Here is a 27203-nt window from a genome sequence, read left to right on the forward strand (position 1 = left end):
CTGATGAATCCACATATCACATAGATCGCATTGTACCCATTCTACAGAATACTCCAAATCTCCTAGACCACAATAAAGACATTTATATGACGCGTCATTTAAAAATGATTTTTCCGGAATATAAAAGTCGCACACGAAAGATCCGCTATACGTTCTATTTCCGAAGGAAGGATCACATTTGATGTGTATCCAACGATTGCAACTATCACAAGCTACCCATTCCTCTGTAGTGTCAAGTCTACCAAATCCGCAATACAAACATTTTTCCATAACACTATCATCCGTAAAAATATGTGCACATTCATAATTAATATGTTTCGTAGTATCCGAATTCGATTCGACCTTTTCGATACGCGACGCGTTGAGTAAAACCATTTTTTTTTAAATAATTTCCCGAAAAGTGCGTACTAGGAGCTTTATTGTTTTTTTTGTTCCACGATTCTTGCACTACATGATCTGAAATGGGGTCTACCCGCTTTCGCTGTTTTGTTAATTTAGATTTTGGAATTTTAAAAATGAATTCTTTATGTAGGGCCAAAACATTTTCTCTGCTTTTCCTCAGATACCTGGAACATTTCAAATTTTTGTTACCTTCCAAAATATTTTTCTTTAGATTTCCGAATTAATTTTCAACATAGGTATTACTAATATGGCGTACCATATTCTTCTTTTTCAGAATGATTCCCGTCCATAGTGAACAAAATGGTAAATATCTCGAAAGTATGATGTGGAGAAATTTCTCACTTGAATATTTATTAGAATTTACAATTTCAACGGTCGAAGACAATTTATTAGTTTCAATTATTTCTGGTAATATATTATTGAAATGTTTATAGAAAATACTTCTTTTGTGCAAACCGACATATTTTTCATCAGGTCCTTCTAAATTATCTTCGATATGATTATTACTATCCTGGATTTTATTGTCTAAATCAGCTGAACGGATTCCACAATCTTTAATTTTCAATAATTTGTTAAAATTATACTTTGTATTATCGTTTAACGTTGGACTTAGTAATACCACGACCATGGAGCGAAACCAATCTTCAATTTCGTAAAAGTATTCCATATTTATCACGCTAGCCAATATGTCTTTGAAAAATCCACGCACTTCATTATCAGCATAACATTCATTTATATCTTTACTGAAATTTTTAATGATATGGGCGCAACACAAATGCAAAGTTACGAAATTATTGTTGAAGTCAGCTTTTCCCAACGCAATATCGTAAGTGATTCTCAAATAATCTATTAATTCTAATCTATTGCAAGCCTGCAAGATGGCATGAATATTAGCAAAACTATTGTCTGTAACGACCGATCCAAAACTAGGCCATTTATCATGTTTTTCACAAAATACTCGAAATTCATAAAATAGAGAGAAAATAGATTTGGTAAAATGGGTACCTGAGATCATTTCAAAAACAGGAAAAATTCTTCCAGTGACTATTGGTAAAACTGCACTGTATAAATAAACTCTCTTTGTTTTAGGGGTTGGTTTTCTCACTATGCCACCTGTAGCGTCAAAAAAAATCACTGGTAATTTATCCACCCCGCTCTTATCTAAAACGTGGAATTGTTCTTCGCTAAACATTTTTATATTGAACGGCATGCAAACTTGCTGCAAGTATTCAGAATGTTCTTCTTGCATTTTCAAAACATCAATGAGGTCATTTTTATCCCTATCCCAATGTGATTCAGCTTCAGATTTAATTTTTCTAATAACACAATCGGATTTTATGTCTTGGAGATTTCCTTGTTCCAAAATTCCTTCTATAGCGAGGGTTTTTTGTGCAATACCTGTTTTTTCAAGACTTCGCGTTCAATTCCCTTTACACAGGAAGTAATTTTATTCGGATGACAAAAATGAAGAGAATTACTGAAAACATGGACGGAGTGACCTCTGATGACAATCACAAACTTTTTACATCTGGAGTTATTGTTTTTACATAACGCAAATATTTTGATAGAACCGTCTTTCATATATTTAGGATATTTCATTACTACAGTACAAATATTATTGACATATTTATTGAGCCTGTTCCGAAAATAAAAAGGGTAAAATTTAGTTACTAATTTATTATCACGAATAAGATACTGCATAACGTCACTTTCAATTTCAAATTTTCCCTCCAATAGATTGCACATCTTGAATGAATTTTGCGGTATATTTTCAACGTTATGTGAGTTTACTGGAAGTACATCATTGTTACTGGATGGAGATAAATTTAAAAAACATTTAGGTATATCAAATGTTTCAGGGGTAACTTCATGTTTTTTATTCATTGAGGCCGATGATAACTCGTATTGTTCCGACTTACCTTTCATTTGAAATATATTTTTCAATTTTTTCATCGCTAATTCTACTCATATCCGATATATTTAGAGAGGCGATTTTAATATTGAGAGGAGTGGAACAGACAATATTGGCACTTTTTTTACTCTCGTTGATTAAATGTTCTTGCGAGCCGGAAGTAAGCGGTTCAAATGGCACCAAAGCATCTTCAATAGGAAGATTATCTAATTTTCTCACATTTGAATTTGTTATTGGTTTATTGTCTAGAAAACAAAATGCACCGATATTATTGTTATTATTACTATTATTATCATCATTATTCGCGACATCACTTCTGTAGTCGCCACTTTTTGTATCCGATTTTAATAACTTCTAAAGTTCATTTCTTTGATAATGAATTCGCCTATATACTTGACTCGGGTATTTAAGTTTTATAATTCTAATTTTTGAACAAACGAAAACGAAAATTGGATGACTTGGCTTCAAACTGAAAACAGAATTGGATATATCCAAATCAAATGCTAAAAGAGCCTGCGCTATCCTTTTCAAAACAGAAACATTTGTATTTCTGCCTGCCATGATTGGAAATGTGAAATTGAATATTCATAAAAATATTTTTGAGAGTCCCTGTCTCTGTATGAGTACTAAAAAGTACTGAAACAAAAGTAGTTTTGGAAATCGATGTCTATGAGCACTGAAAAGTACTCAAACAATGGTATTCAGATAAATAAACTGGTACAGCTCACCCAGTGAAATGCTTTTTAGAATCAAATTCTAGGAGTAAATCACAATGCACAATTCACTATCTGAAAAGTTTCGAAAAACTGATTTCTTAGGTTGATGACATCGAGTCGTCTGCACATTTAAAGAGAAGGGGTATTCTCAGTAAAACAGTGAAAACAACATGCGTGAAAAAAAGTCATATATTGTATTCAGGGGGAGATAGGCGCCTCATTGGAATTACTTGTGGTTGAAGACATTGACAATTGCTTCGATGAGGAAACAAGGGTAGTATCTATCAATAATACCTTTTTTATTAATAGCATCATTTCATTTCATCAATGTTTTTACTGTTTTCATATAAATCCACTTTTCATTATTCTCACGATAGTAAGTGTGAGATGTTATGATGTAAACTGTTTTCTCGGGTTTCGCTCCGTGTTCTGTGTATTTTATCCCCATAAGGATTATTTTCACAACGTTTATATATATATATATATATATATATATATATATATATATATATATATATATATATATATATATATATATATATATGATATGATATATGCAATATCTTGCAACTGAATTATAAAACACTTTTCCTCAACCGATTGTCTTGAAATTTTGAATAATCTGAGATACATCCAACATGGACCACTCACCGTATCACCCAAAACTAGATTTTTTTTATGCACCCTTATGATATTGATATCAAATGAACAGTTTAAGGAGAAAATTGAGAATAGCGAAAAACAAGATTGCCACCAAACCAATTTTGAGGATTATTAATTCGGGAAAAGGGAGGGATAGTATAGTATGTTTGTAGGGACCGACCATGAAAAAAACATGTCCAACGATAATTAAAAAGGAATAAAAAATTACACGTTTTCATTTAAGAGCTCCATTACATATGTAGAAATGCGAATACAATATGTAACTTGATTTTGACATAAGTTATTCTAGAAAAATATATAAAAATACTCGAGACAAGCTCTTATATCATATAAACATGTCGACTGCTGATATCTAAACTCAAGTCTTTCTCTTATCAGATCAGGAATCTGATATCAATCTTTAGCAATGATCAACTGATGAGATTATATTACGCTCAGATATACTGAAGACTTCGATACGGAGTGCGGTTTTGGGGATTATCCAGTTCATCATCTGACGTGTTCATAGCACACAAGCGCATCATACGCTATCTCAGGTATTTTTAATAGAACTTCGTGTATATACCACTTCAAAACCTTTAGAGTTTTGATTTTACCATTCTTATTTATATTTGAAACCGCTGTGTATGTACACAAACAGTATAATATAGTGATTTTATTGTATATTCACAACACAAAATCAATATACCACTACAATAGTAATGGTTTTCAGAGTACTTCATTCAATTCCAAATTATATAAAAAGATGGAAAACAATATATAGTTTAAAAAATGCTTTGAAAAACTATTTATTGAATGAAAGCTTCTGTATAAGTTTTAACATGGAGGTAGCAAAACGCCTCTAGGATTATTAAAATTGTTAGTGAAAATTGTTTTATTTATTATCATGGATACCTACTGTTATTAATTTTCATTAAGTAACGGGTCAGTCTATTTATATATGTCATATAATTTCTTAATAGAGACTCAATACGTTGTGATTCTCGATTGAAATATACTTTATTTATAAGAATTTCAGTCCAAATATGTTTTCAAAGGCATTTTTGAAACGACTTCTTTTTGTGCTGGCTCACGCAAATGAATTAATAATACTATCAAAGTTAAAAGATATTGTTATTTCTTCTTCAATACCCAGAAGAGCGATAAAAAAGATAAAAATGTAGGTTTTCTCTATGATTGTCTTAAAATTAGATGAAAAGGATGAATAAAAAAATTAAGTGAATACTTGTATAACAAATGATTACACTAGGAAAGAACAGTACACTACAGAAAGAAAAGAAATGTCACAAACAATTGAAATAATATATCTAATCAAAGAAAAGGAAACTAAATCCTAGCTTCTTGAGGCGTGTTCATTCCTATTGAAAAAAGTAACACCACCAGCTCAGCTACTCCTAGCGACTCTTAGAAATACATATGAAATGTTTGTTACGTGTTTTGAAACAGAAATATTACTTTCAATAGAAATGAGGTAAAAATATATAAATAAGCTATTCCTACAAAGAAATGCCGTAAGCAAACATTCATGAAAAAGTGAGTCAAAGAAAAAAATTTTCATCGAAATTAATATTTATTGCAAGATTTATTGTAGAAAGCCATACTTCAGTGGTCATTGAAACTGAGGAATACGAAGACTAAAATTTTTAATATATCAGCATCATTGAAACTGGATTAATATAATTCGTGAACAGTAGACTTTATGTATCATAATACGTTCATTACTAAATACTTATGCAATGAAGACCAAACAAAAAAAAAATAGAATAACGATGAGTTCAGTAAAAATTTCACAAAATAAATTCATACAATCTAAACATTCAATTATTGTAATCATTTTGTCAATCCAATCATATAAATTTATCAATCACCACTCGCCCCCAGATATGCAGTTTTAATATTCGTTGGCAGAATAGAACAAAATTTGACATGCTACTGTTACTAAGGAGAAATGGAATTGTCTCATCGCTACTTTTTATGTAAAATGATGTTTGCTGGTGTATGAATACGAGTAAACTTTATTCAGAGCGTGTGGCTGGGCGAAAGTCTAGGGTTTTGAATATCTCACTTTCAAAAATGTCTTTGAAATCCATCGATGAGGAATGGAAACATTGGTGGAGTATGTATAATAGAAAAATGATACTTCTATAGTGAAAGGGGACCTTTTTGAAGCACCTCGTAATTTTGCTTTGGCACACTGTGTGTCAAGTGATATGAGAATGTCTCGAGGAATTGCAGTCACTTTTAGGTGAGTTACCTACATATTCCATGCTCTTTAATTTTTCAACGCTTCTTATTTTAGGAAAAAGTTTGGTAGGGTTGAACAGCTCTTAGATCAAAATCAAAAGCCTGGGGGACTGGCTATACTTCGGCATGAAGAGCAGTATATATTTTATTTGGTAACGAAAATGCGATTTTACAATAAGCCAAATTATAGATTTATTTTTTCGAGTCTTCGCAAACTGCGAGACTTCATTCATTTGAATGATATCCATGATTTGGCTATACCTAAATTATCTTGTGGCCGGGATAAAAAAAACTGAAAACTTATCCGTCCAATGATAAGTTTCCTATTCCGTAATATCAACTGCCACATACATATTTATGAATGATATGATTTCCAAAAGGTGGTACAATAGGGCTCATGGCGAACCTCCCACCAAAAAAAAGGTAACGCGCCAAAACAGATCCAAAAACACTTTTAAGTAATTTGTGTAGTATCCATAAAAACGACCTGATTGGTTCTGGTTAGCAATACCTCCTGGGTGGTGTGGAAATTTGCTAAATTACTGAATTAACAACTGACTTATTTTTTCCCACTTTGAAAACCATCTTTGCAAGCGATAATTTGGCAGTGGTTGCTTCCTTCAACTTTAACTTCATGATTTTCTATCGATTTCCGTTAAAAAAAAAGTTGTGCGGAGTATATGAAAAATTTAGTTATACAGTGTCACCGATAAAGTCCGCATCAAATGGGAAACTTTTTTATTTATCGTTTTATGTGAAATTTGATTTTGGCAGTAGATTTTGCTTAAGAAATGATGTCAAATGGCGTCTACAAAATAGGTCACGTGATTTCCTTAACCTGTCAAAATTGACATTTAAAAAAAGAAACATCGAAAAATGACATTATTCTTCAAAATATCCAAAAATATCAAAGGATAAAAACATTTTCTTTTGTAATTTTATACCCACACACCAAGTTTCAAACCCATAATAAGTATTTTATATTTTCACTATTTTTCCGCATTCCTGCTTTTTCTACTCATCAAAATTTAAGCACACCTGTACTAAATCATTTATTTTAACTAAACTCGTCACCGAATTTCTTTTTATGTAATATAATAATATTTTAAGAGCCTCTTTGATGTTAAAAACAAATTTTGAAAAATAAAAGTTGTCAAACTTGATGCAAAGTTCATCTAGTTTCAACGGGGCTTTCCAAACTATACAGTACTTGAGTTTTTTAATGAGCAAATGGCCTCACAATATGAATTAGAACAAAACGGAACATTAGGAAACATCATTTCGTGATTCATTCAATTCATTCAATAAAAGAAAAAAACTCATAGTATTTACATTTACCTACTCCGCTAACAACACTAATTTAAAAAAACTGGGTAGGCTGTGAAAAAATATGAAACTACATAATATGTTTTAGAAAACGTCACTGTCACTGAATAAATTAATGCCCGTTAGTTCAATGTAATCTATGAAAATTGAAGTAATATGTTATCTTTACAAGAAAAAATTGAAATTGTGCTAATTTGTGGTGAAAACACATTGCATCGACAAGTGGCTGATATTTTTAACGCAAGACATCCTGGTAGACATGTACAGCAATCCACTGTAAGTAGGATTTTGTCTTCCATCGCGTTCTATGCAGATAATTGTCCTTCTTGATACATCTTTTATTGAGTTGCTGATACTCACAGGGTTTATGTTTAAAATAGAGTTTCTAATAACAGTTTCTAGGTGATTCACGTTACGAAAAGGTCTTTGTTTATAAACGATTTGTTTTACGTAACCCCACAAGAAAAAATCTAGTGGGATTAAATCTGGCGACCTAGGCGGCCATATTTGCTCCATATTTCGCCCAATAACTTTGCCCCTAAACATTTCTAATAGTTTCTCTTTGACTTGTCTTGAACTATGAATAGGAGCCCCGTCACATTGATACCACAGACTGTGTCTTATTTCAACCGGCATATTGTCCACTATATCACTGATCTCAGTATTTAGAAATTGCAAATAATCCTGAGAAGTTAAATTGTGTCTAAAAAAGAATGGTCCCATTACCTGATTATTTAAAACACCGCACCACACATTTGTTTTAAATGAATATTGGTCCCGACATTCTATCACAAAATGAGGATTTTCCTGAGCCCACCACCTACAATTCTGGGAACTGACTACGCCGTTCGATGTGAAGGTAGCTTCGTCGGTCCATAGGATTTTGTAAGGAAATTTTCTGTTTAATTCTACTTCTCCTTGGTACCAGAAAGAGAAATCTAGTCGAACATCGAAATCTCTTTCCTTTAAGTTATTTATAAATTTGGGTTTGTAGGGTTTGAATTTATTTTTATGTGAAATTGCTCTTACGCTTTCTCTTTTAACGCCAGTTCTATCTACAATATTGGTAATACTTGATTTTCCCTGTTCGATAACATCCAGGCAGACAGCCAACTGAACCTCATCATTATTGCGTGATGGATTATGACGTTTTTTAAAAGTATTTTCAACTGAACCAGTCAGTTTAATTTTTTTTAAAATCCTACTTACAGTGGATTGCTGTACATGTCTACCAGGATGTCTTGCGTTAAAAATATCAGCCACTTGTCGATGCAATGTGTTTTCACCACAAATTAGCACAATTTCAATTTTTTCTTGTAAAGATAACATATTATTTTAATTTTCATAGATTACATTGAACTAACGGGCATTAATTTATTCAGTGACAGTGACGTTTTCTAAAACATATTATGTAGTTTCATATTTTTTCACAGCCTACCCAGTTTTTTTAAATTAGTGTTGTTAGCGGAGTAGGTAAATGTAAATACTATGAGTTTTTTTCTTTTATTGAATGGGCTTCAAGAATCACGAAATGATGTTTCCTAATGTTCCGTTTTGTTCTAATTCATATTGTGAGGCCATTTGCTCATTAAAAAACTCAAGTACTGTATAGTTTTGAAAGCCCCGTTGAAACTAGATGAACTTTGCATCAAGTTTGACAACTTTTATTTTTCAAAATTTGTTTTTAACATCAAAGAGGCTCTTAAAATATTATTATATTACAAAAAAAGAAATTCGGTGACGAGTTCAGTTAAAATAAATGATTTAGTACAGGTGTGCTTAAATTTTGATAAGTAGAAAAAGCAGGAGTGCGGAAAAATAGTGAAAATATAAAATACTTATTATGGGTTTGAAACTTGGTGTGTGGGTATAAAATTACAAAAGAAAATGTTTTTATCCTTTGATATTTTTGGATATTTTGAAGAATAATGTCATTTTTCGATGTTTCTTTTTTTAAATGTCAATTTTGACAGGTTAAGGAAATCACGTGACCTATTTTGTAGACGCCATTTGACATCATTTCTTAAGCAAAATCTACTGCCAAAATCAAATTTCACATAAAACGATAAATAAAAAAGTTTCCCATTTGATGCGGACTTTATCGGTGACACTGTATGTAACAAAGCAGTCAACACAATTGATTTTATTCAACCTGTAAACCTATTTTTGAAGCTATTATTTCAGGTTGTTTCATATTATTGTTATTTCATATTTTTCTATACAATTCCGTTGTTTAGTTTTGTGGGGAGTACATGAAAAACTGGATAATAATGGAAAATTATTTGAATTCAATAGTTTTCAACCCCCGGTAAACCTATTTTGCAAACGATTATTTTCTAATGGTTGTTTCAAATTATTGTCAATTCAAAATTTTCTATGAATTTCGTCGTTTAATTTCGTGCGGAGTATATGAAACACTGAATATTTTGTGGAAAAAATGATTTGAATTCAATAATTTTTATCACCCTGTAATCTATTTTGCAAGCGATTATTTCGCATTGGTTACTTTCTTCAATTGTTACCTCATGATTTTCTATTGATATCCGTTACTAAATTTTGTGCAGAGTATATACAAACCTGAATCATTTACGTAAAAAAATGAGTCAACTTCATTTTTTTCTTTCACCCTGTAAACCAATTTTGCAAGTGATTATTTCGCATTGGGTGCTTTCTTCAATTGTTACCTCATCATTTTCTATTGATATCCGTTACTAAATTTTGTGCAGAGTATATACAAACCTGAATTATTTAAGTAAAAAAATGAGTCAACTTCATTATTTTCTTTCACCCTGTAAACCAATTTTGCAAGCGATTATTTCGCAGTAGTTACTATTTTCAATTGTTACTTCATGATTTCCGATCGATTTTTGTTACTAAATTTTGTGCAGAGTATATGAAAAATTGAATTATATGTAACAAATCAGTAAAAGCAGCCAACTAAATAAATTTTTTCCATCGAACAAACAGTTTTTTCAAGCGATTATTTCTCAATGGTTATTTTCTACCATTGTTATTTCATAATTTCCTATGCAATTTCGTCGTTTAATTTCGTGCGGAGCATATGAAAAAGTGAATATTATGTGGAAAAATGATTTGAATTCAATAATTTTTATCACCCTGTAAACCTATTTTGCAAGCGATTATTTCGCATTGGTTGCTTTCTTCAATTGTTACCTCATGATTTTCTATTGATATCCGTAACTAAATTTTGTGCAGAGTATATACAAACCTGAATTATTTAAGTAAAAAAATGAGTCAACTTCATTATTTTCTTTCACCCTGTAAAACAATTTTGCAAGCGATTATTTCGCAGTAGTTACTTTCTTCAATTGTTACTTCATGATTTCCGATCGATTTCTGTTACTTAATTTTGTGCAGAGTATATGAAAAATTGAATTATATGTAACAAAGCAGTAAAAGTAGCCAACTAAATAAATTTTTTCCATCGAACAAACAGTTTTTTCAAGCGATTATTTCTCAATGGTTATTTTCTACCATTGTTATTTCATAATTTCCTATACAATTCCGTTGTTTAATTTCGTGCCGAGCAAATGAAAAACTGAATATTGTGTGGAAAAAATTATTGGAATTCAATAATTTTGATCACCCTGTGAACCTATTTTGCAAGCGATTTCTTCTAAGTGGTTGCTTTTATCAATTGTTATTCCATGATTTTCTTTCGATATCTGATACTGAATTTTGTGCAGACTATATGAAAAACGAATTATATACGGAAAAAATTAGTCAACTTCATTATTTTTTTCCACCCTGTGAACCAATTTTGCAAGCGATTATTTCAGATCAATTACTTTCTACCATTGTTAATTCATGATTCTCTATACATTTCCGTTACAAAATTTTGTGCAGGGTATACGAAAAAGTGAATTATATACGAAAAAATTTAATCAACTTCATTATTTTTTTCCACCCTGTGAACCAATTTTGCAAGCGATTATTTCGCAACGGTTGCTTTCTTCAATCGTTACTTCATGAAATTCTGTCGATTTCCGTCACTAAATTTTGTGTAGGGTATATAAAAAATTGAATTATATGTAAGAAAGCAGTCAACTCAATTAATTTCATTCACCTTGTAAACCTATTTTCCAAGCGATTATTTCAGAGTGGTTGCTTTCTACTATTGTTATTTCATGATTCTCAGTATATTTTTGTTGCTAAATTTTATGCAGATTATACATAAACTGAATTATATACTGAAGAAATGAGTTAACATGGTAAACATTATCAGTAATAATCATTTCTCCTTCCAAGTGTTTATTTGGACGAGTCTACAAATATTCAATCTCTAGTTTACAAAATGATTATCATTTGATATCATTTAGGAGAGTGAAGTTTCACCCTCTGCTGTATCTGTGAAGTTTCTGCAAGTTTATTCATGACATTAAGACATAAATATATCAATTATAACTTTTACTCCGTACGCTACTGAACGTTCGGAAGTATTCGGAAATTTTGGCAGCTAACTTTAGCAGCCAGTTTCACACTGCTACTTTGCATAACATCTTTCAATTTGAAATTTCTTCCTTCAGTGTCTTCTACATGCAAATTTCCACACTTGAAAACCTTGATCGCAGAACCTTTCTTGGCAAGCAACATTAACATTATAATTAACAGATTTTATGTCACATAAAAAATTCTCTGCTTGTTTGTTTACCAGATGATTTGTTGCTCCTGAGTCAACAATAAAGGTTATAATCCCATTCGAGACAGATAAAGCAGTGTTGCCATTATTAGCTGTTTCACCCTTATGAAGTAGTTCAGATGACTCATTCAACACTGAACTATTTGTGTCACTTGCAATAAATGCTATCTCATCAGGAACTATATTTTCACAATCAGCTACATGCGTACTGTCTCTGCACTCATTACGTTTGTGTCCTGGTTTTCCACACTTATAACATTTGAAGGGAAATTTTGACATATATTGTTCTCGTCCTCTCCCATTTGACGTAAATTGTCCTCTTCCTCTACCATTTGCCAGAGACCGTCTTCGTCCCCTGCTTCTTCCACGAAAAGAACCTCTATAGTTACTGATAAAAGCAACAGAATCATCTCCATGATTGTTTTCTTGTTGTATTGCTTCCTGTAGTACAGTAACATCTTTGGGATTTGTACTGAACATTAAATCAATTGAAGTTGTCAATGCTTGATAACTGTCTGGCATTGCTGCTAGCAGTTGACATATTATTTCGGGTTCTTCTAGAATACCTCCACTAGCTTTCAGATCTATGACGGTTTTTTCAAAATCTCGAATGAAATTACTTAAGCTGCCTTCGGTATATGTCTTATTTCTTAGTTTCCTCTGCAGGTCAACTTGGATAGACAATCCCTTACGAGTATAAGTGTTTTTCAATGTTTCATACATTTCCTTAGCTGTTTTTTTATTTTTTACTGTTTCCAAGATATTATCAGCTAGCCACTGTACGATAACGTTCCTTGCTTTGCATCTTTCTTTCTGAATTGCACTAGTTCTCCTTGGTCCCTTGGAGCATCTTCTTCCAATACTTTCAATGTATCACTTTGTTCCAAGAATAGTTTCAGACGAAACTCCCAATTTGAAAATCCGGTTCCATCAAATTGTTTAAGATTTGCCGCCTGTGTATTCAGATTTAGTGTCGCCATGCTTTTTCTATTTTCAGTTACTTCCAGAGATAAACTTCTCAAATGTCTGCGTGCCAAATAACTTCCAGTTAATTCCGCTCAGATATATCACGATCTGGGCCCATAACCTGTTAAATGCAGAGTTTTAGCATTCCACTATTCCTTCTTGTAATAATGATTACTTTTATATTTTGAAGGTATTTATTCACGTATAGTTCTACCATATTACATTTTTCACTATAAACTTAACAACGAATCATATCATAGAACAACAAACAATTAACATAGAATTGCAGTCCAACACAAAACACCATTATAGCGCTAATAAACACGCAAAAAAAAAACAATTTTCTACCACTTGTAGTTACTTGAAACTTATGTAAAATTGAAGGATAAACTATTTTATATCTTGAAATGGTATTCCCATGCAACTACAATGAGTAGAAATTACCAATTTGAAGGCCTAAATAATTGCTTCCAAAGCTATAACACGCTGTGAATCTGTTTATGCAGCTTCCCGAAAAATCTCTAAAATTATAATTTTCTATCACTTGTAGTAAGCTCAGGTAACTATAAATTGAAAGGATATTATCTACTACAATCAGTAGAAATCAACAGTTTATAGGTTAAGAGTCTATTGGTGTGAAGACAAACTGTTTATGTAGGTCCATTATTTTTTCATTTTCTATCACTTGTAATATCCCGTAGTAAATAAAAAAATCAAAGAATGTACCTAATATATTTCATTATAAAACTGCGTTACCGTGTAACTATAATGAGTAGAAAACAATATCTTAAAGGGCAGGCTGAGAAGCCATTACATGGCCAGTACCGAAACTGCAAAGCATAATAAATTTGATAAAATTATAACTTTCTACCACATTTAGTAATCCAAAATTAATATAAAATAGAAGAATATATTATATAACACTTCAGGTTGCCATTTTCATGCAACTACAATGAATAAAAATTTTAGAATTATACCAGGCTTGTAACTTGTAACCCATACCTAGAGAATGATATCGAAACTTTGATGAAATGTAAATTTGTTATATTTGGCTAGCTAGTTTTTCAGTGGTTGAAAAATAACAAAAACATAGATGAGTTTTTATTTTAAATGAATGGTTACAAGTGATAATGAATCTAATTATTTATATTATCTTGACTATTGTAATTATTGTTTATATGGAAAACGCAATTATTAAAAAACTATGGCATGTTAATTGGACATAGTTGCTTGTTCTTGATTCAGAGACTATTGAATCGTCTTTGCCGAAGTTGAAACAGACCTCATTGCGTCAATTATTTCTTGATGATGGCCCGAGTCTATTTGCAGATATGGTTTTATTGAGTGGCTGCTACCATGACCCGTTACTTTAATCAATTGCTATTTTCCAATTCCCGTTTTGGCTACAGTTGAAACAGCAGTGGCTCTTACAGAATGATTTGTTATTTTGATCTTTTTAAGATCAATTCCATTCAATGATGCATAGAATTTGAACCAGGAAGATATTGTATTCTGTCCAACTGGGCTGTTCTTGTACCAGCCTTTGGAACTGGGATTCATCCAGTTTGGATTTGGCGTCAAAAATAAACGCTTCGTTTTGATGGGGCCCTGCTTGCTTCTTAGTTTTTTGAACAGTCTCAGTGGGCATATTTCTTCGTTGAGTGTATTCGGTACTAGCCACTTACTGTCAGCCATTTTCTTTGAAGTATCTTGGGTGGTCTTAGAGAAAACCGGGTTATACTCAATGTGGCCTGTTGGTTTCCCTCTATTGTCAATTTACTCCACAAAATATTCGAGTTGTGCTACCGCTCCTTCATTTCCTCTCCAGGCCAATTCATGACCAGCAACGTGGAAAAACATTTTCTGCATTCCAGAGTGTTTTCTTCCCAAAGCTCGATCATTTTTTTCAGCTCGTCTGCTGATAGTGCAGATTAACTTTTCTTTCTCTTGGTTCGATCCATTTGTAGCTTCCAGCGCTTAGCATTTTTTGAAGCTCTTGCGTTCAAAAATTCTATGTCAGAGAATGGATTAAATTTGCGATTATATTTTTCAAAAAAATATTCCTGCAACTGCTTGGCTGTGGAATTCCAAAAAACTATGATAACACTCTCCTTGTAGTCTTCGGAGTTCTTTTTTCGAATGTTGAACACATAGTCTTCAAGAATAAGTGCCACTTCTTCTATCGAAATTATACGATTTTTCTGGACAAAAGTTTGCAAACTGTCTCCATACGCTTGACTTCGATTTCCTGGTATGCGCGTATGTCAACTGCTCAATCTCCTGGCGAATATTTTCTTTACTTTCTTGTCCAAAGCAAAACATTTTTTTACGTCGTGCCGCTTGACAGCTTCAAAACTGGAAATAATAATTTCGAGGTTAGGGTCTCACTTAGTTACCATGACAACTCAACAATCAAGTCGACCACACATTTTATGTTTCACTAGTGACTTGATGAAGAAAATAATTTGCATTGTTGAGAATGGAAAAATAAATTTTAAAAATATTTGATTTTCCACCACAATTCTGTGTGGAATTTTCTTACCGAATACCACGCGAGGTCAAATTAATATTCGGAAATTTTTTCTCGCTCATATTTTTAAATCTCGAAAAAATTTCCGGAAATGATTTGACCTCTACTAGTATTACTAGTGAAAATTAAAATGAACAGCTGAAAATAACAATTATATTAAATAAAAATAAACTTGAAATTAAATTACAATTATATATATATATATATATATATATATATATATATATATATATATATATAAGATATAGATTTTATCGAGTGTGTATGATATAAGTCATACACACTCGATTTGTGCATCAAAATTCATAGAATTCGAAAAACAGATAACCAATATAGATTATAAATAAATGTCAGATGAAATCTGATGGTATCTGTGATGAAAAATTGAAAAAGACATAATAAACTAATTGTAATTATTTAGGAATGAAGAAAAATTCGAAAATTATTTATGAACCATTTCCTTAGAAACGGACATCAAGTGATGCTTTTGAAAAATATTCATATTTAGACATAAGTGAGGTTAATTATTTTTGTATAAAATTGTTTAATGAAAATGTATCTAAATTTAAGAACCAATGTGAAAATCGTAGAATAGATAAGTTTTCGAAAACTTAAGAATTGAACAAAATTGTATTATATACTGTTAATTAAAAGTAAATCCATTACTTATTTACTTATATATATATATATATATATATATATATATATATATATATATATATATATATATATATATATGTAAATAAACCGTCGTATACAGGATGCTGTCTATTCATCGTTTTAGCAATTTTGTTTTTCGTAGTCCCCATTAAAAAAAAAAATTGGTAAAAAAATAAAACTTCACTTAGATTTTCATGAATTTAAATCTAGATGTATTGTTTAATGCTGAACAACTTTACTAATTAACATTTACTTAAATTTTTCAAAATAATAGTACCTACTTTACTCTTGTCTCAAAATCAAATATTTGAAGGCTCCTCGTATACTACGTGTGTTTTAATGTATTTTGTTGGTGCATGTTCAGTTTTAGGGGGTGCACAAACTTTCATCAAGAATAACTTTTTGTCGAAAAATAGCACAAATTAAGTAGAATTAAATCAATGTGAACACTTGAGGCAGCTATTGTGTAGCGAAACACATGTTGCAGTTTTCTAACAGTAAAAATCTCACAATGAGCTGTTACTTGAATACATTATGGATTTTCATCAAGTATCGGTCAATTCAATCACATATTCGAAATAATTTTTAGTTCATATTCTTTTTACAGTTTCAGGATGGTTATGAGAAAATTGTATTTTCCAAAAATCCGTTATTAGTGACAAATATAGCTCTGTATTCAATTTCAAAAATTCACCAGAGATTGCGATCATTTTATGTATATGCTGAAAGATTGCTTTTCGATCCATTGTTATTCTGGATTCTGTATTTATTCTAGTTAAAAATAAAGTATATTGCCTTTTTTTACATTCGTTTCTGTATTTTTGAAATTTTAATGTGCACAGGACAACTCGTCACCAATCCTTATCCCAATTAGGAAAAGCATGCTAACTCATCACTGATAATTCCAGAACACTTCCAAACCTCTATTCTGCGGAAGATGAACTGATCACCAACTACATGCTGTGCTAATGGTTAGTCAATTAGTCAAAATTAATTTTAACTAAATATATTTCAATTTCAGAAAATACAGTGCTGAGCACTTGGTTCAATGTTCAAAGGAAGACCTTCGGTTTTGCAGAATTTGACCATGGTTCCTAAAATCTGAGTTAGCACTAGAAATAAGAAGTAATGAAATAAACAAGTGGAGAAACTGAAGGATTAACCAAATCTTACGAACTTATTAGAAAAAAGTTCCTTTTGAACTTTTTTTTCAGCAAAAACAACAACTATACATATATAAAAGATCACCTGAAGACGATTGTGGATACTAACAATTGAAATGTCGTGAAGTATTTTGCTTGTATTTTGCTATGTATATTATTTCTCTTTCATGGTTATCTTGATTTACTCTACTTATTATTCCACGAATGTTACAATCATGAATGTCAACCTAACCACGCTCAGCTGATGGGCCAATATTCATATCTCTCTATCTTACGGCAAATTCAATCTGCCGTTCTTTTCGGGTGATGTCGTCACCCGAAGACAATTGTAGATACTAACAATCAAAACGTTGGCTTGAAATCTTTCAATTTTAACTTTTTTAATTGTTCAATTAATAAATTGTACTTCATTTTATTGTAATTTAATTTCATTTTTTTGTTTAATAAAATTGTTATTTTCAGCTATTTATTTTAATTTCCAACTTTATTGGTTCTTTTAGGGATTTCATATCATTTTAGACAATGGAAGTTCGAAGTAATGAAATTCACCATGAAACATTGTCAATCGCTTTCTATTCTGGCAGATTTCTCAATTATTGGTCTTATCTATATTCGACGAAAATTAATTTAGACAGAAAAAATGAAAATCTGAATTCTCTATATTTCCTAACCTTTCTTAAATAACAAAAATTTAAATATCTTATACAAATCGTTCATCAATAATTCCCATACTGATCCTCTACTCAGGAAGATCTCTTTAACACGTCTCCTGTGGACGTTGTTTCTAATTCTAATATGCTCAATAACAATAATGTTTCAAATTCAAATGGAACTAATTTACTTCAAGTCCCCATACTGTTTTCTTCATTACGTAAGCTGCGTATAATTTTAAAAAATTTTAATGTTAAGACAGTTTTAGAATTCTAATTACCATTAATAAATTGTTTTCAAAAATCATACACAAAACTTCTATTAACTTACTGTCGAAATTAATTGATTTAATTCCCTGTATATGTCTTAGTTTTGAAATATTTTGACTTCAACAAGTATATTACTTACAATAAAGCTATGAAAACTGTATTTGTATAGTGCAAGAAGAGAGATGCCGAGATGCTAGGTATGGTGCTCCAAAAACTTGGCCCATATCTCAACCTTGTTTATTATTATCATTATTCACCAGCCCCTGATAAATAATAAGTAGTTATTTTTTTTGTCGAAGTATTTCTTAAATTTTTAGAAAGATAGCATTATGCACTCCATTATTTTTGAATTTGAGAAGCAATTTATCCTCATTAACTCAGTCTAATGTTCTGATGTATTCATGCAAAGTATGGTGTTTCTGAAATCAAACTTAACAAAACTTAACAAAATTTATTACTTTGTCAGGAATCGAATACTCTAGGTTAGGTGGTTTGGAATCCTCCAGATCTGAGTCTACTGATGTGATGAGCGCTAGCAGACTATAATCTACATAGAAAATTATTGAAAATTAATATAAAAAAAATAGTATTTCGATTCACGAGTGAACAATAATAATATAAAATAATAAAAAAATATATACATAACACAAGGACAGTAAATACATAAAAATTGAATAAGCACAAAGATCAAAAAGTGACTCATATCACTAATAACATCATTAAGATACCAAATGTTTAAATGAAATTAGTTGGTTGAAAAATTGGTAGAGAAATTTTCTGGTCAATCTACAGCTGCATCAGATTCACAAGTACATAGAGATTATTTTCTATTAGTGTTTCAAATTTAAAATATTATGAAATAGATTGAAACATATGACTATAACATTCTATAAAAAAATACAGGTTTCCCTCTTCATTCATTCATTTGCGCATTTTGTAGGAACTTCAACTTCGTATTTTCGATAGTTTCTCAGGTTGCCATTGAATATTGGCGATAATACAAAAGCAAATTGTTTTTCAAATATTCAAATCATTATTTCGATAGAAGACAGCAGACGTGATCAGTTAGAACAGATACATTTTTCTTTTTCCCCATTTATTCAATACAATCAACTATTTCATAGCAACTCAATTTTGAGTGGAAACTGGCAAACATTGGTGTCATATTATTTGGATAACTTGTCTCATTTGAAGACCTCTTGAAAAAAAGATTGGAGCCACATGTCTCATTTAACAAGTCAAATAAAAAAGACAACTTTTTGTGAAATCCATGAAGATTTTCTTTTGTCTGACAAATATACCTTACACCGCCATCATCTTAGTTGGAGTGGATTCATGACCTGTTTAAGTTGTAGTCAAGACAAAATTCATGCACAAGCATATATATTACATATACTAAATCATACTATCTATGTGCACAATTCATACATTATATTTAGTTCTAACAATTGGAAAACATGAATTCTTATGACTTAGAACATAGAACGTTAAACTAATGCATGAATTTACTTTTACTTTCACATATATTTAAGAATCAATCCCAATTTATTTCCCAGTATATGTAAAAATAACAATTAACAATGTATTTCTTTTTTATGCTCAGTCAAAGTTTTCATGTCTAACTTTCAACTGTTCAGATGCTTGAAAAACTAAGTAATAAAAATACTAACCTGCTATTTCTCACATCTGTAGACCTAACAATACCTTGGTATGATATTTAAGTGTGTTTTACATTCTGACATACCTGCCTAGGTGGCAATCCATTTATACTGGATCTAGTCAGCAATAAATTTGTCACTTCTAGTAATTCCATACATTCACAGTACCCCAGCTACATGTCTTCAACAACTATTTAATAACTGCAGTATACTGATTCTGATCCTGAAATCGAAAATATTTTTTTTAAATATCTGTATATGTCAATCTATCCACCAAGTCCAGGTCCAAAGATGACAGTCGACAGTCGACATTTTTGACAGTACATTTTTCAAGAGAATTATACAATAATATGGAAGTTTCTTTAGGGGACAGGATCAACTGCTCTACTGTATACAGAAAAATAGGTCCTGCAAGGCATACAATTAGGTTGTTAGACCGAAAAGGGAAAAAATAGCGATACTGAATTTTGTGCCTTCCCTTAGGTAATTTATTTTATATTTTTCGAGGCTCTTGAGCGTTTTTTGTGATATTGAAATTCGAATCAACTCATCATTTGACGTATCAAATAGTTTTGAAGTGTAAATAGTTACAAAATAAATTCGTATGATATGTGGAGATATACCATCTTATTCAGGCCATATTCTTCCACTAAAAAATGTACCTATATTTTGAAATTTATGGAATGTGGAGAAAAATGAGAATTTTCTTTGGATTTACCAAGATTGCCAGGAATCAATAAAAGTCTAATATTTACAGAAATAACTACCACATGCTCTACACATAGGATAAACTGTTCCATGTTACTAGTTGAGATTACTCACTAACTGAAAAGTTTCCTCTCTCAAATGTTAATAAAATTCTTTGTGTATGTACAAATCCCAGAACTCTAATTTCACTCTACAATTTAACTATACAGATTTCCATCAAACATACAGATTTCATGTACTGACCCGTTATTACTTGTAAAACTTATTCAATTTTCACACAGTGAAATTCGTTCAAAATGCGTTTGACTACACATGCAGTAACTTCTTTAGTTGGACCAGTTCAACTGCAGAAGCTACTGTGTATGGTACAAAGGTGAAGTTCAATATTTTTGACAAATTATAATGTGTGTATACCTACTACGAAAGTATTCGTATCACATATATGAAAAATGTATTTGCAAAATATAGATAGTGGATATCTTTTCTTTCTCTCGATCAATATTTCAAAGATGAACTTATTATTCAATAGGGTGTATAAGTATACTGATCACCAATTGTTGAACACTTATTACATAGGTATATTCGGATTTCCGAAATTTGAGATGAGTTATTTCCCAACCGCAAACTTGATGAGTCATTCAATGAAATACTTCTTACCTAGATGTAACTCAAATAACGAATTCAAATACGCAGCTGTTATTTCCTCGCGAAGATACATTTACTAATAACTCAGTATAAGAAATACAGCCTATTGGGCGGTTTTAGTTGATTTACAAACCTTTATCCTTGAAACATACGCTTGAAGTATTTGTTACTGTTACATATAATCGAGAATAAAAACTAAAAAATGTTCAAATTTCAAGTTGAAGATATATAAGAATGAAATTGATGAACTCATACGTATTCACAATTTATAAATTTGAACCACAGCCACGAGCAATTGAGAAAAGCCCTCAGTCACGAAATGAACAATCGCAGAAAGCTGTTTATCCAAGTTCACTCTAGAAATTTCTTTCATTAGCGCCGGCAAATAAAATTGAGATGTTGTCAAAAAAATCTTGTTGCATTATACTTACTTTTTGGTAATTTTGATTATGAAGCCATGATGTTTTTCAACATTGATAAACTACTTAGTTTCACCATTAGTTTTGATGTTATCTTTGAATCTTCAGTGTATTAACATCGATTTTTCAGGTATTATGTTATTTCACTGGTTTCTACAGGTTGAGCATATATGCTCATTATCAGGTGTAATAATTACAACTCTTAATCAACTCTCACTAAAACTGAAAGACAAATCAAATCATTGACATTACCAGAAGAAATGAAGACATATTTTCCATAATGAATTTATTTTCAAACAAACATGAACTGTTTATTTGCGAGGTCCAAATGCCCTTTCACAATATTTGGATTTTATTTTTTTGGGTTGGATCATGCAGTTCTATATATTATCAATTTGCGACGTACCGAACTCCATGAAAAATCCCCAAATAGTCTTGACTTCTGGAGTCAGGACTATTTAGGGATGGAAAGTTATGGATTGAAAATAAGTGTAATATCCAAAACGTTACGACAATAATAACTCTCAATATGTTTTCATATAATAACTTCAACCTCTTTCAATGGTTCCATTACCTTCGGGCAGGTCGAGTCACAGAAATATAGGTGTTGCAATAAAACATCCCTAATGCAATACAATAATACATTGAAATACTATATAGAGACCCCAGGAAAAAAGAGTGTGGCATGGTTAAGTTGTTAGAAACCCAAGTTTCTAAATGAACAAAATGAAAGTTCTATTTACCGTAAGAAAGAGAAAGTTAAACTATTTTGAATATTTGCCTCTTTCAATGGTTCCTTTATCTTTGAGACAGGTAGAATCACAGAAATATAGATATCTGTTCTGTTAAAATATGTTTTTCCGTTAACCACCTGTCCCCTCCCCCATACTACCCACAACTCTCAAAAGTCGAAACTTGTGAGAGCTAAGGACTAACGAGGTCTTACCTTTTAACGTGTGATTCCTAACAATATGTTTTCATATAATAACTTCAACCTCTTTCAATGGTTCCAAAATCTTCGGGCAGGTCAAGTCAGTGAAATATAGGTATTATTGCAATAAAACATCCCTTAATGCAATGAAATACTATATAGGGACGCCAGAGGGAAAGAGAAAGTTACACTCTTTTGAACGTTTGCCCCTTTTATTGGTTCCAGTATTTTCGAAGCAGGTCGAATCACAGAAACATAGGTATTATTGCAATAATTACATTACTATAAAAAATACATTCCTGATAGGCTTTATTTCATTAAATATGCAAAAATAATTCAATATTTAAAATGAATTCAACTCACTATTTGTTGAGAAACTCATAATTACCAATTGAGAAATGCTAGCGAGTCTTGAAAAATATTGAACGATATAATGTTTACTGATTTTGTATAGTGGGATGTTTAAAGAATAGAATAATTTATTAGTTGATTAAGTTATGGATTTGTATCAAGTATCAGCCAATTCCATCACATATTAGAAGATTACAAAAATTGAATACATCATCATCATCATCATCATCATCAAATAACTATAATTATCATCTAGATAAATATACGTATTTTAAATGAAGGTATAAAGTAATCATACAACACATTATATAGGTATCACACTCTTTTCAGGAAAATATTTTTAACCAAATAATTTTTCATATCAGTTGTATTCAAACACTTCGAAAACCTCGAATAACGCATTATCTATTGCAAGTATCCATATGCAAAGAGTTGCCGTTATTCTTAAAAACATTTCGGGAAATCAGTTTCGAAAAAACTCTCGGTTACGCCACTGGCTCTTCTACGATGCAGCGAAATTTCTGGATGTCAAGTTCCACCGTTCATCGATAATTCGAGATTCCCCGGGAACATTCGGGAAAAAAAAATTGGCGTTTATATAAAAGCACTTCAGGCGGCGCCATTCAATTCGATTTGAACTTGAACGTAGTAGAAGTAAACGAAGCATATAACTCAGTGGTGAAAAAGTTGCAAGCAGGTTATTGTCAGAAAAAGTTTAAGAAGTCAGTTTCTGGTGTAAATCTATCATTCATTGGGAGTGAAAATTAAATTCAACATGGTGAACGCTCCTGCAGTTGGAATTGATTTGGGCACCACTTATTCTTGTGTTGGTGTTTGGCAGCACGGAAAAGTGGAAATCATCGCAAACGATCAAGGTAACAGAACAACACCCAGTTATGTTGCTTTTACCGACACCGAGCGTCTTCTTGGAGACGCTGCCAAGAACCAGGTCGCGATGAATCCCAGTAATACCGTTTTCGATGCCAAACGTCTCATAGGCCGCAGATACGACGATCCAAAAATCCAGCAAGATATCAAACACTGGCCATTCAAAGTCATCAGCGATGGAGGGAAACCCAAGATTCAAGTTACGTACAAAGGCAACATTAAAAATTTTGCTCCTGAAGAAATCAGTTCCATGGTCCTTACCAAAATGAAGGAGATTGCAGAGGCATATTTAGGCAATCCCATCAGAGATGCAGTCGTCACAGTTCCAGCATATTTCAATGATTCCCAGCGGCAGGCTACAAAAGATGCAGGGGCCATTGCAGGTCTCAATGTTCTGAGAATTATAAACGAACCTACAGCAGCCGCTTTGGCTTATGGTCTTGATAAGAACTTGAAAGGAGAAAAAAATGTTCTTATTTTCGATTTGGGCGGAGGAACATTTGATGTATCTATTCTAACCATCGACGAAGGATCTCTGTTCGAAGTTAAATCTACTGCGGGTGATACCCATCTTGGCGGAGAGGACTTTGACAATAGGTTGGTCAATCACTTTGCAGAAGAGTTTCTACGTAAATACAAGAAGGACCTTCGCAAAAATCCAAGAGCGCTTCGTAGATTGAGAACAGCTGCTGAAAGGGCGAAGCGTACTTTATCCTCCAGTACAGAGGCTTCTCTTGAAATTGATGCCCTTTATGAAGGAATCGATTTTTATACAAAAATAAGTAGAGCTAGATTCGAGGAGTTGTGTTCTGATCTGTTCAGAGGTACCCTTCAGCCAGTCGAGAAGGCTCTTAATGATGCGAAGATGGATAAAGGTCAAATCCATGATGTGGTACTTGTTGGAGGATCTACTCGAATTCCAAAAATACAGCAACTTTTGCAGAACTTTTTCAACGGGAAGTTATTGAACTTGTCCATCAACCCCGATGAAGCTGTTGCTTATGGGGCAGCTGTCCAAGCTGCCGTATTGACTGGTTCAACAGATTCTAAAATCCAAGATGTCCTGCTGGTAGATGTGGCACCTCTTTCACTAGGAATAGAAACGGCAGGTGGTGTTATGACTAAAATCATTGAGCGCAACTCTAGAATCCCATGCAAGCAAACTCAGACATTCACTACATATTCCGACAACCAACCAGCAGTCACAGTACAAGTTTTTGAAGGAGAGAGAGCTATGACAAAAGATAACAATCTTCTGGGAACTTTCGATTTGACTGGAATTCCTCCTGCTCCTAGAGGAGTTCCGAAGATTGACGTCACCTTCGATCTTGATGCGAATGGAATTCTCAATGTTTCTGCTAAAGATACAAGTTCTGGAAATGTCCGAAACATTACTATAAAAAATGATAAAGGAAGGTTGTCTCAGAAAGATATTGACAGAATGTTATCCGAAGCCGAGAAGTATAAAGAGGAGGACGAGAAGCAAAGGCAAAGAGTTGCAGCTAGAAATAAATTAGAAGCTTACATCTTCCAGATCAAACAGACCGCTCAAGATTGTGGAGATAAGTTATCTGCTCAAGATAAATCCACTATTGAGAGGGAAGTTGAGAGTCATCTGCGCTGGTTAGACAGCAACTCATTGGCTGATAAAGAAGAATATGAAGACAAACAAAAACAACTGGAATCAGTGTGCCGGCCTATTATAACAAAACTATATGGGGGAAGTGGTCAACCTGGTGGACAACAGAATAGCTCTGGATCACCAAACAGTGGACCCACTATCGAGGAAGTTGATTAATTCTCCAGTTAGTTTTTTCAATTCACCAAAGTTTCATGTTTCATATTTTTTCAGTCGTAGTTATGCACTCAGTATTACTAAAATTTATAGAGTATTAGTTTGTTATTAGTTATTTATTATTGTTATCTGAAATGAATATTTTTTTTCATGAATAATTTGTATTCTGTAATAAATATAATCTTCAATGAAATCAAATTTATTTTAATTTTATATATATGATGATTAGTAATTCTCTCGGTAAAATTACTTCTTCACTTCACTCAGTCTAGGTTAAGTTCTTTTCCTGCATAAATCAAGTTACATAATACTGATCTATAAGTCTGAAGACGGAGCAAGCATTAAAATTTTTGCACCATTAGTTCCAAAATATATTTAATTTATGACTAAATTTGATAAAATTAGAAGTGTTAATTAACTCTATTCTAGAATGTTGTATACTATTTGATAAGTACTTGTGTATACATAAATGAATAACTAACAACTTTTAGAATTTCAACTAATTATTGGTGAATTATCATTCCTTGAAAAATATTTCAAATTTGTGAAACTTCATTTTCAAATAAATTTAAAACATTACAAATGTACTTACATTTATAAGTAAGTACATTTTTAAATTTTGGGGAAATGTCCCACAGTACAAAGAATAATAACGTCATCAAAACAAGTACCTCGTTTGTGAACATCAATTTGTATCGAAGGACGCTGATGTCAACAAGAAAAACTATGATATACCTCTAGTTTTTTATCTTTTTATTATTCTTTGTATTGTGGGGCATTTCCTGGAAATTTAAAAATGTAATTATTTATAAATGAGACGATGTCTTTGGTTCCATTTGTCTTTGCTAACCTACAATTTGTTACACTGAAGATGATCACAGCTCTGATCGAAACATGTATGTTTTTCCAATTTCGTATGGAGAAGACTTCCAGTTGACGTTCTTCTTCATATGATTATTGTTGGTTGCCTAATCTGAAGTTAGTATTCATTTTATTATTCACATAGGCAACCAAAAGAACATAAACGGTTATGCATTTCCTTCTCTTTTCTAAGCATTTCATCGTGTAATGTTCAATAATCTATAATGAACGGTATTTCTATTGTTTAGGCAACACAAAATGCAAATCTTATTATGATTCAGTGTTCTTTTCATTTTATGTCAAGGAGTGGTTTTTTAAACAAACTCATTTCTATCAAGGTTGTCTATGGTTTCAAGTGAAAAAATAACAATTTTATAATGACGCCAAGCAAAAAAATCGCATTAAAAACGCCCAGTTAGTCTTAAAAACAGGAAATTCTCACATGAATACATATGCTATACTAAGGGATTATGAGTAGACAACTAGCATTACCGCTGCTTTAATAATATCATTTATTAATGAGAAGATAGAGAATGTAAATAGCAAATACATTTTTTTGCATAAATGATACTTACTCGATAAATGAGCAAACATTTGTCTCTAGATTAAATTACTTTTCTTAACTTCATAAAGAAATATATATTCAAATACAAGAATATTACGTAAAAAAGCATTACACTTTAAAAATATATATGAAAATGACAGTGTAATAAAAAAAGTAAACATAATAATTAAAACATTTACGCAATAATGATTATTTTTTGCATAGATGATACATACTCGAT

The 27203-nt window shown here is 31.7% G+C and overlaps 2 protein-coding genes across 4 annotated transcripts in view; both read left to right on the forward strand.

Annotated features, from left to right (window-relative positions):
• The window catches only part of LOC111512682 (probable cytochrome P450 305a1), a 44215-nt gene extending 26512 nt beyond the window's left edge, over positions 1–17703 (forward strand). The window contains exons 7-8 of one of the 3 annotated variants that reach the window (XM_074170304.1): positions 16988–17050; positions 17101–17703. In XM_074170304.1, coding sequence (XP_074026405.1) covers positions 16988–17025 — 38 coding nt within the window. In that variant the 3' untranslated portion in view covers positions 17026–17050; positions 17101–17703. Of the gene's footprint in view, positions 1–16921; positions 17051–17100 lie in introns of those variants that run through there. The other 2 variants (XM_074170300.1, XM_074170306.1) reach the window with 2 other exon arrangements.
• A 5743-nt stretch (positions 17704–23446) lies between these two features.
• On the forward strand, positions 23447–25755 carry LOC111516126 (heat shock protein 68). Its single transcript, XM_023172306.2, has one exon. It carries the CDS (start codon positions 23650–23652, stop codon positions 25558–25560), a length of 1911 nt encoding a protein of 636 aa, XP_023028074.1. The 5' UTR covers positions 23447–23649; the 3' UTR covers positions 25561–25755.
• Positions 25756–27203: the final 1448 nt, after the last annotated feature.

This window comes from Leptinotarsa decemlineata, unplaced genomic scaffold, assembly GCF_025532065.1.
Source record: "Leptinotarsa decemlineata unplaced genomic scaffold, Ldec_3_MD MMD2_P_RNA_scaffold_11, whole genome shotgun sequence".
Lineage (NCBI taxonomy): Eukaryota > Metazoa > Arthropoda > Insecta > Coleoptera > Chrysomelidae > Leptinotarsa > Leptinotarsa decemlineata.

Coding starts and splice junctions, on each gene's coding strand:
- LOC111516126 (XM_023172306.2), top strand. CDS start 23,650: ATGGTGAACGCTCCTGCAGTTGGAATTGATTTGGGCACCACTTATTCT.